Raw genomic sequence first — 14,072 nt, 5'->3', positions numbered from 1 at the left:
GAACTTGAGATGACGTGTATATAACTAAACTGAATTGAACATTTCTGACAATAACATGGATTTAAGTTTAAGATGAAGCTAATGGGATATAGATTTCATACAAGGTCCTCTGTCTGCACAAACCCAACAGAAACAAACAGCCTCCATGGTGGATGTTTTGCTTTAGAGTACTACAGGTTCAAAGTCTACAGATGCCCGAAGAGGTCAAACTGACCTCATCATTCAATCCACTACTCTGACGTCTGTTGGCATCGACTCATCAGATGAATTCTGTTTACGTCAATGACAAAGAGTCATGGTCATCAGTCGGCCAATCAGAAAGCTTCATTCATGATCCAAAATGGTTTGAAAACAAAAACAAGAAGGTTTGAAAAACAAAACCCCTGGACTTTAAACACTCATCGTTGATGTTTACGGGGGACCTGGAAGGTGTTGATTTTGGCTGAAGGTTTTACCTCCAACATTCCGCGGGTCGGTTCCCTTCAAAACAGCAGTATACAGTTCCTGGGATCATCAAGGTAAAAATCAACCAGGCAAGATCATCATTTGTTAAATACTCAGAAACTTAAGTTTTCCTCCAAAATAAAACTCTGCTTTGGTTTTTAAAATAAATGAACAGAACAGAACCAGAAGAGAAGCGCTTTTTTTGAAGAAATCACCTGAACTTTAATCATGTTTTTTTTTTTACAGATCTGAATGGTAAAAGTCCAAAATAAGAATTTTACGGAGAAATTCTAAAAGAAGCAACGATTCAGACCCGAATAAGGACATGTAGAGGAAAACCAAAAGGAAAACAGCTGATCGGTCTTTTAATCGAAGCGTTGAATAAAAATGATCCAAATCATTTTCAGAACTTCAACATCTCTACATCCTTTACTTTTATTATGTTGTTCATCTTTTATCCTCATTCTGTACTTAAAGCTTAAACTATTTGAAATCAGAAGGACGAAAAACTTCAGGTTGGATGTTCAGGTTCGATCCAGACCCGTACTGAAGGACGCAGGATCAGGAATTGGCGGCCAATCAGCTTTCAGACGCTTATTTACATGACCTCTACAATAAAGTCCTGGACAGAAATCAATGGGATGTTTGGTTCTGCTGAGGCCCAGTTTTGGTTGGGTCAGGCTGGAGTTGGATCTGAAGCGGAGATGGTGACCAGAACTCCTGATGATTCTACAGCAGACAGCCAGCAGGTCGAGGATAGTGACCCCCACCGACTTTTTCTACCAGATCGTCTTTATTTTACCTGAGCCTGATTTGTTCAGAACAAGGACAATGAGTCCAAAAAGCTCACTGGTAGAAGATTAGACAATCTTGAATCAGAGGAACATTTTAAAGCACATAAATAAATATTTCTGCAGAGCTCCAGGCTAAGCTGGATCCGCTGGTCCAACCTTTGACCCGTTGGGTTTCAGTTAAAGCTCCGGCAACTGATCCATCCATCAGTTCTCCTGATTAGAACCTTTGAGTCAATCTGGACCAAACCTTGCTCAGGAATTTCCAATCAGAGGAACGTTACCGTGGCAACGAGAGAGGAAATCCCCTCCCTTTCGAAAAAACCGGCGGATCTTCCCGATGTGCCGCCAAAGTGTTCAGAGACCTACACATTGTAGGCGTAGTCCGTCAGGTAGTCCTTCAGGCGGTTGGGAATGGGCAGGTCCTGGACCTGACGAGCGGTTCTGTTGATGACGAGGCGACAGAGATGCTGCAGCGACGGCGCCGTGGTGTAGACGGGTTTGGTGAGGAGCAGCTGCACGGTGCCGTTAGGACCCGCTGCCGCCGCCGCCGGGGCCACCTTGCTGCTGGATCTGGACAGCTGGATGTAGTGCTCCACCAGGTGGACGACGTTGTCGAACTGCTTCAGCTTGGGCTTCACCAGAACCACCGAGTCCAGCTTGAACTTTCCGTGTCTGAATTCGATCCGCAGGTTGGTGGGACCCGCGGACGTCATGGCGGAGATGGTGAACAGGTAATCCCTCTGGGAGCTGTCCCGGAGCAGGAAGGTTCCCTCCGAGGAGTCCTGCAGGATCTCTCTGGCCTCGTTGGCCGTGAGGCTGCCCCAGTACCAGCCTGAAGGCAGAGAGACGGGAAGAAATCAGAACCTGCAGCACCTGCAGAACATCTAACCCATGGAAAACACGGCTGTCACTAAGGAGCCATTGATTGGTTGACCTTGGTTCAGCTGGACCAAAGCTATCTGCAGGTTCCTGTAATCCAGTGGTTCTCAAACTTTTTCTGTCATTCCCCACTTTGGACAAGGGGGAATTTTCAAGCCCCGCCTGTCCCCATCGCCCCAACACAATGCTAATGAAATGTGCAACAATCTTAAAATGTTCCAATTTTATTGAAGTAACAAGTAGTATCTAAATACAAACTATCTACATCAAATAACAGCAAGCTCAAAAATAAAGAAAATAAAAATGCAGCTGTGTCAAAATTTGTATCAAGCTCAAAGATAGAAAAAATTAAAGTGCCACTCTGCAATCTGTTAATAAAAGAAAAGAAGTGAAATCCATCTGGCAATACAGGTCTATTTATCCCTGCATTAGTGGCTGCAATGAGCCTGTTTTGCATTGCACAGTTTCTCAAAACGGGGTTGCAGGCTTGATACTGCCACTCTCAAGTCATGCTCAATGTTCAGCTGAGATCTGTATTTTGTTTTCAGTGAAGCAACAGTTGAAAAGCCCATCTCACAGAGATATGATGTGGCAAAGGGAAGAAGAATGCACACAGCTCTCTGCCCGATGAGTGGATACTCCCTCTCCACTCCAAACCAGAATTCACTATGAGTCTGAGCATTAAACCTGAGCCTCAGGGTGGAGTCAGACGTCATTTCAATAAACTGGTCCTATTTATTTAAGATAAAATATTTCAAATTCAGTTAATTATGATCAACCTGCGCCGCCAATCCCGGCGCATGTGCGCTTTATTTGCAGTCTGGACGCTGAGGGTAAACATGCTGTGTCTCTGCAGCGCTGAGAGGGACTCCTGCGATAGTGGGGGAGAACGGGGTTGGGACGGAGGCGCCCCACGGCAGCACCTGCCGCTGGAGGACAAGAAAAGGAACGATACGTGCTTTCACGTAAGAGTCTCCAAAAGTCGCTAATTTGTCGCTAGTCGCTTTTTTGATAAAGAGTCGCTGAAGGGGTCTGAAATATAGCGACAAAGTCGCTGAGTTGGCAACACTGGGGCGCGAAAGTTTATTCCGTTACAAATAATATGCCGACGTCACGTCAATCATTATTTTGGCACTTCAGTTCCAGGTGAAATTTTTCTCATATCTAATGTTCTTTTAATTAGACTGCATGTAGGCTAGTAATGATTACTTTGTGGGTTTGATTGGTCTAAAAAGCGGCAACATACAGCTATAAGGACAGTTTGCTCTCACACGTTCTACATTTATAGTCACACACACACACACACCGGAACTTGGCGCGCCCCACCTGTCACGTCTCAATTCCCCACCAGTGGGTCGCGCCACACACTTTGAGAAACGCGGCTGTAATCAATGAAACCTTTAGCTGCTCTCTGAAACTATCCCTACTGTATTTTATCAGGTCGAGTTCTAGACTTTGACTACACCACTTGAAGCCGTTCTACTGTAGATCTGCTGCTTTGGTTGGGTTCATAGTTCTGCTGCTGACCCGGTTTGGAGCAAGGTTCAGCTCTTGGGCTGATGGACTCTATTTCCTGGTTGTGAATAGAGCAGTGATTCCCAACCAGGGATACTTGTACCCCTAGTGGTCCGTGAGTGCATTGCAAAGGGTAGATGAAAATATTTTATTTATTAAGTGGGGCACATGCTGTGCGATGTTTTTCAATCGTCGCACGCAGCTACAGCTCACACTGTACGACGTTCACGATGTATGTGCGACCCAACGCTTTGATGCGATCCAACTGCTCACACTGTATGTCTAAAAACCACGTGGGACTCGGCTCCGCAGTGGGGTGGCGCTACTCGGACTTGTCTATCATGAAGCCAAATGAGTAGAAGAGGAATATGAAGCTCACTAGAGTGAAACGCGCTGCCTTGGCAATTTGTGCAGTTTTGTGCTGAAATCCCTAAAAAGAAAAGGCGATGACGTATTTGGACAAAGACATGGCTGAGCAAACGTGGCTACTACAGTCTGTCAATTATACAGAAAGAACTCAATTTATCTCTCTCCCCCACCATGCTGCTGTGTTTTTGCCTGAGAAGAAGAAGAAGAATCCTTGTTTGCGCACTGAACGATTTGTCCAAGATGGTCGACTGAAAATCAAACATGTTTGATTTTCTCCTGACCTCATGATTCCTGATCAGTAGGTGGTCGTGAGAGGCTGATCTCGTTACCCCCTGTACACTACACAACGCACCATCAGGCTGAAAGTTGGCCTGAATTGAAAATTCCCCCACGACTGGAAAGTCGGCCCGAAAAGGGCAAAATAAATACATAAATAAGTCGCACATTGTAAGCCCGGCTTTAGGCAGTAAAATGAAATAGGGCTGGGATCTATTTTGCTTTCTAAGGACCAAATTGAAAAAATTAAACAACCAAAAAGTTAGTTTTTCTTATATGTTTGAGTTCAGTTTCAGTTTTGAGCAGTGGCGGCTGGCCACTAGAGGGCGCTAGGGCGCTGCCCCACCCACCCAATGACCCTGATTAAGACATAAAAATAAAGCATATATATATTTTTTTATAATATAAGTTTAATTTTAAATTAAAAGTATTTTGAAATATATTAATATATATTTTTTTAGATGTGCAAAGTAAATGTTTAATCTTTAATGACTAGTAAAGCGTCATTTCATTTTTCGTCGGATTGGTGACGCATTTCCAACCTAGGGCGCAAACATTTTTATTGGAAAAATGATCTAGAAATAAAAAAAAAAATGTCTTCAATTAAGTGTATTTACCCTTGAGTCGGTAAATGAGATGATTTGCCAATGGAATTCGTTTTTTTATTCTTAAAATAAGTTAATTAGATAATATGCACTCTAACCTCTTACACCCTAAGGGGGTATAAATAAATTTCTGCCTGACAAAAACACACAAAAGTAAATAACTTATAGCCTCAAAGCTATTAGATTTAAGAAGAAACTTTTGGTACGTCTGTAAAGGTAAGATGTCATAGAATGGTTTTCTGGTGTCAGCACCATTGTAGCTTTGACCCTGCCTGAAATATGAGGGACAAAATACAAAATATTCTGCATTTTTTGAACCTCGCCAAAATATTCTTTGAAATACACATTGCAAAACACTACCAAAATATTATTTATAGCACAAAAAAGTAGTACAGACTTTCAAATCTAAATGTTGTGTAAAAATATACCAAATTTGGACTCAATCAGATGAATCATATTTATTTTAGAATGGTATTAGTGAGAAATTTCTTAGGCGGAGAGGCCATTTTGGCACATTTATCCATAAATGTCACCAAACTGTGCCAAATATGTTTTTTACATCAATACTGGGGGTTTGGTAAAACTACGAGGTCATGTAGCAGCTGGACCCGCCGGTGGGTCCGTAGGGTTCAAGGGGCTAAATAAGACAATGTAATTGGGATTTCTTATTTTAAATGCAAATTTTCTTGTTCCATTGGCAAAATGTCTCTTTTGCCTCCTCAATCCAAGAACAAGTGCACTTAATTTAAGAAAAAAAAAAGACTTATCTACATTTCCATTTTCCAGTGTTTGCCCATTGACTCTGGTTAAAAGTTGCACATGCGAGCCTTTGACACACATCCAAACCAAGCAGAGGAACAGCCTGGATGTAGAGAACAGTCTGGAATCAGCTGTTTTTCACACTGAGATATCTGAACACATGAAAGCAGCTCAGGTGTCTGGATGAAAACAAAGCAAAACTAATTAAGTCAGTCTGATTTTTGCTCTGTATTTAGCTCTAATCAAGTTTAAATGTGCTTATAAGGGAGTTACTCAGGGGAGCTCCAGTTTTATAAATACAGGTTTAGCTAGAAAACTTTGAACACACCTGACTATGACTAGGATTTAGCTAAATTGTCTCTGTAAAGTACCTTGAGATAACATGTGTTATGAAGTGGCGCTTTATAAATACACTGCTCAGTGGCAGCAAGACGGTTTGCGGGTCGATTCCCAGCCTTTCTGCATTGAGTTTGCATGTTCTCCCTGTGCATGTGTGGGTTCTCTCCAGATACTCCGGCTTCCTCTCAGTCCAAAAACATGACTGTTAGGTTAATTGGCTTCTCTAAATCCTCCTTAGGTGTGAGTGTGTGCGTGAATGGTTTTTTATCCTGTTTGTTGGTGTTGCCCTGCGGTGGACTGGAAACGTGTCCAGGTTGAACCCCACCTCTCGCCCATAGACAGCTGGAGATAGGCCCCAGCTTATCCACTTGGGATAAGCATGATGGAAAATGGATGGATGGATGAATTCAGGCTCAGACTGCTATGCTGTGATAGTGGCCATTTGCCAGGTAGGCTGGTCCTAATTTCAGCGTGCGAGGGCCAGTACCTTTAAAATCATACCAACGCTTACTCTCCAACCGAAGCACCTAGCTGTGACAGTAAATAACTCAAGGAGCTCAAGAAGTAATAAAATGTTAACTACCGGTACCTAAATGATGCATGCTGTATATATAGGCCTTCCTTGTGACGGTTGGCATATGGTGTAATTTTCTATTTCTTCAAACTGTAAAATCCTTGCAACTAACGAAATTATGTCCGCTCAGCAGGAAGCTCTTCCTCCCACCTGTTTTCCTTAGCTCCTTCATGGCCGAGGCGACGCGGCTCTCGTCTGACTCCTCGGTTCTGGCGCCGTCGTCGGCTCCTCTGTCGTCCTCAATGGCTTCGGGTGATTCTGAGGACTGGCAGGTCATCGAACAAATCCCACCTTTAGTCTACATGCACGGACACTGCTGTGATACCTGCAGAGACGAATGGATCTGAGAGGCTGGATTGGGCCAGAGAGGGATAACAACAGCACAAATATACGGAGGAGATTTGGTAAAGATGCTGAAATTCTCTGAGGGGATTTTCCTGGTCTGCAGCTGGAACATCTGAACATTTGATCCATTTATCATATTTCTATCTTGTCCTGCTTTATTACTTCTTCAGTTTTCATTGTTTTATGTGAGCCACTAACTGGAGAACAGTTTCCTGATGCTTTTTTTAATTTTTATTCTATCTCCTGCAATGAAAAGAAGCTGCATTTGAATCTGAGCATCAATAAAAGAGGAGGATAGATCAAGGGGTGAAACATTTGTTTCAGTTATTTAATAAAAAGCTGTCGGCTTTCCCTGAAGTTGAACTCAGTCTGGTTTATGTCTCTAGCTCTGAACTGACCTTTCTGTGACCTTTAACCTCCTCTTTTATCTTGAAAGGATCCATTTGACGACGATTCAGCTGCAGTGAAGATTCAGAGATGAGAAGGACTTAGAGGAAACATGAGACCAAACGTAGGACATTTCACTCAGATTTACATTATCAATGCTGTAAGGGTGCTGGTGAGGGTCAGTATTGAACCCTGGCTGTGTTCACAAAACCAAACCCTTAAGTTCTACTTTTATTGTCATATATCCAGCTTTGAAATTCACACTAAAGTTTAGTTCAGTGGAATGACCGAACATCAGGTCAGAATAGATTCATGTCATGGGGTCAGTTTGGTGTGATCAACTTAGCTTTGTTCTATCGGGTCGTTTATCATTAGAATAGACTAGTGCCAAACATTCCAGCAGTGGAACCCAGTGCACCTGAGTGGGTGACATCTGCAGATGTCCAAACTGATTCCTGAAAGTTCCAACAAACACCATCAAATAGTTAAAGAAAGCTGATCGACCAGCGATTCTTCCTGCTTTTTATGTGTTTAAGCTGCTAGAAGCAGATGAAAATATTAGGTTTCCTCACATAGCAGAACCAGAACTAACACTTGGTTCTAGAGAAAGTCTAATAAAGATCAGAGTTCATGGAAGAAGCCCATAAAAACTTCAAGATTTGAAGGCGGTTTGTGTGAAAGAATGGGCCAAAATCACACCTGAGCAATGCAAGCGAGTCATTTCTCCATACAGGAGAAAATCTATAAATCTCAGTAACTGTGTTCAATACTTGTTCCCTGTATCATTTCACTTTATTACCTATAAATTTGATGACTTCTATGATCTCAGATGTCTTTGTATGCGTGGATTGCAGGGATTGCACGGACATCTGGTGAAAACGTCCTGTTAATAGCACCTCTAGAAATATATTTACTGAGAAAAATGATGGCAAGTTCTGTACTTGTAACATGAACCCCTTAAAGAAATTAGTAGTGCAGAACTTTAAAGGAAAAGTCCGGTCTGCAAGGACTAATCGATGGATCAGTAATTATACCTAAAACCAATACATTTGCGGTGATTTAATGAATTTAAGTAAACAAGTAAAAATAATAATTTTCGTTGCGATCACTGAGTCTGGGAGCGGCCATATTCTGCCAATACATTGAATCTGAATTTCTATGAAGGGTCAGTTAAGTTCCTGTTTCTAACTGTAGTAAAGGTCAGCTAAAGTAAAAGGAATAATAATTATAAATATATAATAAAAGTAACAAACAAGGAAACAGACCATGCTTATCTTAGGTGAATAAACAATCAAAACAATCAAACTTTTCGAAGTCGAGTTCGCCACTAACTGTTGGTCCCTCCATTGTTGTTTTTGAGCGCGGTTGAAACTCAGAGCGGAAGCACTGTTGGTTTTTGGGTCGTGTAGTTTTTTTGACTTGCATTATAGTGTAGGCTTCAATGAAAAAAACTACAAAATGGCGGCGCCAGTACTGGATTTTTTTCTTTCTATTTTATTTTATTTTTTGGCATCAATCCTAGTTTTTTTTTAGTTACTATTGGTTTGCTCCTGCTCCCGTCTGCTCCCGTTAATGTTTAATCCTGTACCGTCCCAATCATGTGATCGTTACTAATACTGGCTCCCATCCCACAGGAATCCCGTGGGATTCCCGAAAAAATTTCAGTCTCTACACCAGATACAGCACTGGGACTTGATCAACAGCCGATACCGCACCGTGACGTCACAAACCAGTAGGTGGCAGTAGTGTTCTTTGCCTCCAGTAAAGCACATTCACATGAAAATTACTCTTAATTAAAAACACATCATTTATTGAACAGTATGTAATAATTTCATAATTAAAGTACTTTCAGAAGTTTGTATTCTGAATATGAACAGACTTTTCCTTTAACACAGTCAGTTTGCACCGATGATGTTCGACTGTAAGGAAACTTTTACTTTCAGGATTAAAGTAGCAATTGTGAAAAAACCAACAGGAAGTACCGGGTCTCAGGAATATACATGTTTAAGACTCTAAACTGCATTTTAAGCAGATTTCTGAGTACATGTTAATGTTCCTTCTGTGGGTGTAAGGAGAGATCCTGCTGACCATCCTCCGGTTCCCCAAAGATCCGAACCCGGCAGCTGTTTGGACCCTTTCCTGCGTCTCTTTGTTCCTCGTTTACTACCAGGTACCAAAGAAAGCTGTGGAGCTGCAACAAATCCCGGTTTTTAATCCCAGACAGAATGGATCCCTCCGATCCTGTGATCAAAGACAGGCTGAATGAAGTCTGTTTTAGAGTCAAAAAGGGAGGAAAATCTCTGCATATACCAAGATTTTGTAGTCTGCTTTGTGGAAACAGGAGATGATCTAAATGAACTGGAAAGAACAAAGGAAACCAGGAAGTCCAGCAGCTGGATGATTCCTGTTCCAGTTTGGAGACTGGAAAGGTCGGGACGAAAGCCCCTCAGAGGAAACCTCAGTCTAGATTACATTAATTCTGCTGTCTGATTTAATTTGCCCTCATTTTAAATAATCCGACTGTGCAGTTAAAGTTCAATTCACTGCATTTTAAAGAGATTTCTGAGTAAATGTTGATGTTCCTGCTGAGCCTGAGGGAGATTCTGCTGCAGCTGCTGCTCCTTTAGAGCCTCAAGATTCGAATCCAACAGCTGTTTGGACCCCTTCCTGCCCTGCGTCTTTCCTCTAATACTTCAAATCAAATAGTTGACTCTGAAAAGGAAACTGCAGAAACAGAATTTTGTTCTCCGATTTACAACATTTGGCAAAAATGGGTTTAAAAAAAACAGACTCTGAGTAGTCTGAGCAACTCAGGGGCGGATTTACCGGAAAACTAGGTGGCTGCCTAGGGCCCCAACTTCCTGGGGGCCCAATAAGACTCATTTTACATGTATGGTTAATACAGCTATTACTTATTTGTGCACATTAATGATGTATTAATGTTAATTATTAACATTGCAAAGAGCAGTATTGCCACATAAGCGCTTTTGTTGCTATATTTAGCAACTTTTCAGACTCCTCTAGCAATTTTATTTCAACAAAGCGTCAAATCTAGCGACTTTTTTCTGCTACTGCAGACTTTGGAGACAACATCTAAAAGCAGCGAACTCTGCTCTCCAGAGCAAGTAGATTGGTAACCCCGCCTCCTGCTATCCTCTATCTTGTCTGCTGTCATGATTCATGCAGCGATTATTTCATCCAAATGAAAAATGGAGAACAGAGAAGCAGATCATGGCTTGTCTACAGTCTCCTAACTCTTTCTTAAACGTCGAAGTAGCTGCTGGTTAATATTCACTGAGTGCTGCTGTGTGTCTCTCCTCCAACCACATAACGACTTCGTACGCAGTGAAATGTGACCGCAAATTAAATGTTTCAAAGCGACAGATCTGATTATGTTACACTGAGAGGCAGGAAGTGGGAGCAGCGGAGAGAGGAAAAAAATGGACTCAAAACGCACTGAATACAGATAGCTGCACCTAACTGTTTCCTTTGGTCAGGGTTCCTACAGCATACAGCAAGTTAAATTCAAGACTTTTTAAGACTTTTTAATGCCACTTGAAATAAAAATTTAGACCAAATTCACAAGAAAAACCTGCTTGCGACAACTTAACCCAAAGGTTTATTTTAACATAAACCACTGCACTAATGTTTCACATTTTGAAAAGCTTCCCATACAGGAAGAAAGCTAAAAACACACAAATGACAGATATATTTTAACAATTATTTAACTGAATTCACAAACTTTGTTTTAGCAGGGAACAAAACAAATCAGTTTTAAAGCCACAACATAACCAGTGCTAAGTCATTTTTGCAGCTATTTTTCTTTGTATGGTTTTCTTAGTACCGTATGTTTGATTTGGTGATAAGTGGAGGCGTTGCAGAGACAAGGGTGGAACTAAACTTAGAAATACCGGCTGGTTCTCGGTAACTTGATTTTGACGCTTTGTGTTTCGCGCTTCGCATGTGCGACTCCACTGTCTTGATTCCCATCGCTCTGAGCTTGAATGACTTCTTGCACAAAATCCACTGAGCCTCATGTATGTTCCCTGGTTTTAGCCATGGAGAAAACTCTTGGCTGGAGACAATTTTCATTACATTTACACTTGCTCATGTTTTCCAGACAAAAAGTAAATGCAGCATCTCCTAATTGTCCCGGCCGCAACAACGCTTTTATTGATTCCGCTATCGGGACGAAACCAATAATGGCGAGCAATTATTATTATTTTTTATATATATATATATAAAAAAAAAAAAGTCAATTTTAACGTTTTATTTAGATCACAAAAATAAATCCTAATAAAAATAATCCTATTTATGATGTTTTAAAAATTAAGACCTAAGAAAGACTGATTTAAGACATTTTAATACCAATTAAGGCCTTAGTTTTATTTTGAAGAATTCAATGCCTTTCAAGACTTTTTAAGGACCCGCGGGAACCCTGTTGGTGAAAGAAAATGAGCAAAAAGGGGGAAAAAAAGCTGAAATTATTAGTGGGGACGTTTTCACACCAGTCCTTCAGAAAGTTACGCTTGTGGACAAAAAGCAGACAAATAATGTATGTCTATTCTATTAAAATTTCTCTATCTCTATAATGGATTTGTTCTATATGTTGTCTTCTCAATTCAGAGGGCCCCCTGCCTGTCTCTGCCCAGGGCCCCACATTTCCTAAATCCGCCCATGTAGCAACTCAAAGTTTAAAAAAATGACAGGACATTTTCTGAGAACAGATACCCAGAGGAGTGCAGCAAACACTCCCAGTGGAAACAGGCCTGTGTTCTGTTAGAGAGAAGCAGAACCTGCAGGTTTGCATCAATTAAAATCCAGTTAATTATGAAATGGAGGAACTTGAATTACATCATTCAAGGACTATTATTTCCCGCTCTGAGGGAAACAGGAGCCAAGCTTTAAAGCCGAATAAATGGAAAGGTGCAGCAGGTGTCTCTGAATGATCCAGTTTGTAAATAGGAACAAATTCAGAAATATATATCAAGTTGTTGTATAATAAACCCTTCATCTGAAGCTGGTTCAGTCTGGTGTCTAATGGGTTTTATTTTTGCCCTTTTCTAATTAGCAGAATTAATGAGTGGGTCGGGTCCAAACAGCAGCATGTATTGTTGGTTCGGGAATCCAGCTGGAAGCTTCGGGCCGAGGAGGGAAAGTTAAATTAGAGGAATTCTAAGCGGAGTTCTGCAGGAAGCTCCTGGTTGGGGAGAGAACCTGGATGGAAGGTGAGATCCTGCAGCTGGAACGGGTTCTGCTCACCTGAGGAGACGTGCTCCTGGTTCCGGATCATGACATGTGGGGATTAAACTGGACCTACCGAGCCGGGGAGTCCAGCCGCACGTTAACGGCTCCGATTCCTGCTCCACGAACCCGCCGTCGTGTTCGCGGGACCGGGTCCACTCCTGCAGGTCCGGACGCTGCTATGCTCCGGCTGTTTCCTAGAATCACAAACGGCGGGAGGGGTGAGGGGAAGCGGGCCGCGAAGCTGGATCTTTGGATCAGAACCGACCGTCCGTCACGGAGCTCCGCTGCAGCCGAACCAGGACTCAGTGAGCCTGGCACCGAGTGGAGCAGCCGATGGTCCGGAGCTCCATAAACAACAACAACGGAGCAGGTTTCCAGGAACTTTCCAAGAACATGGTCACGTGACGCAGATACGCGCGGATTTAAGGTGGACTGGTTAGATGCGTCGTTCTGTATGGAAGCCCGTATCCGCCACTCTGTTAAAATAAATAAATAAATAAATGATCTCATTATACTGAGATAGTATTTCATTATTTCGAGTTACTATCTAATTATAATCATAATTAAATCATTATAATGAGATAGTATCTCAGTATAATGACAAAATATCATTATAATCATTCTTCATAAAATTGATATTTACAAGTAGGCTACTTATATCTACAAAAATGGTTATTTAATACATTTTTATTAAAATAGTTAGTTATGATTTCATCGAAGACTCCTAGATGACTTGCAGTCTTTACCCCATATAACACAGTTTTTTGCAGGTCAACAGCATGAATTCTGTATTTTAACTCTTTAATGTTAGTATATTGATATGCAAAACTAACCACAGTATTTTTGTTGTCAAGTAATTGTTAAAATATGAAAAATTTAAATGTTTTCAATATTGCACTTGGGAGTATTACTGCTGCCACCATCTTTATTAGAGGGGAAAATATGATAGGGGTGGCCAATGATTGGCTAAGGGTGCCCTTGTCCACCCCTGGCCCCCCATCTAGCACCGCCCCTGCTGGTCCTCTGATAATGAAAGGTGCCATGAGCTTCTCCCTCATTGATCTATAGTGGAGATCAGAGTGTGTGCAGCAGTCCTTTCATTGGTTCCTTTCAAGTACCTCTTTCTGCACAGCCGCTGCTAAATTAATTCAACCTTGAAGTCTGACAGTTTTTTGGGGGGTCCTAGAGTTTAGTTTTTTTTTCCATTTATTTTATCAGTTAATGGCCTGATGGAGGAATTTACCAACAAATGTAGCTGGAAAGTTTCCAGACTTCCTTCAAATTGCAGCATGTCCCATTTTCTCAAACCTGAACTGTCTCTTTGCAGTTTGACTTGTCTCTGCTGCCCCCTGCTGGTCCGACCCGACCATAACACTCAGAGGTTGGTGGTTTGGGAGCTACGTTCAGGTTCTCCAATTGAGCTTCTGACAGAGGTGATGTCCTTTATCAGTCAGTCCTTTATCTCAACAGATCATCAGCAAATGTTCCCTGGATTCTAAGAAAGTGAAAACAATCCACTGAACTTTGTTTCCAGTTTTG

At 41.7% G+C, this 14,072-nt stretch overlaps 1 protein-coding gene across 1 annotated transcript; it reads right to left on the bottom strand.

Moving 5' to 3' along the window:
- Nucleotides 1–641: 641 nt before the first annotated feature.
- socs2 (suppressor of cytokine signaling 2) lies at nucleotides 642–12,925 on the bottom strand. The gene is made up of 3 exons (XM_038301500.1): nucleotides 12,607–12,925; nucleotides 6,705–6,879; nucleotides 642–2,070 (listed from the first exon to the last, which is right to left on the bottom strand). Exons 2-3 carry the CDS (start codon nucleotides 6,829–6,831, stop codon nucleotides 1,601–1,603), a joined length of 597 nt encoding a protein of 198 aa, XP_038157428.1. The 5' UTR covers nucleotides 6,832–6,879; nucleotides 12,607–12,925; the 3' UTR covers nucleotides 642–1,600.
- Nucleotides 12,926–14,072: the final 1,147 nt, after the last annotated feature.

Source organism: Cyprinodon tularosa, unplaced genomic scaffold (assembly GCF_016077235.1).
Source record: "Cyprinodon tularosa strain WSP-4 unplaced genomic scaffold, ASM1607723v1 ctg469, whole genome shotgun sequence".
Classification (NCBI taxonomy): Eukaryota; Metazoa; Chordata; class Actinopteri; order Cyprinodontiformes; family Cyprinodontidae; genus Cyprinodon; species Cyprinodon tularosa.
This window is presented reverse-complemented; position numbering and strand designations above follow the sequence as displayed.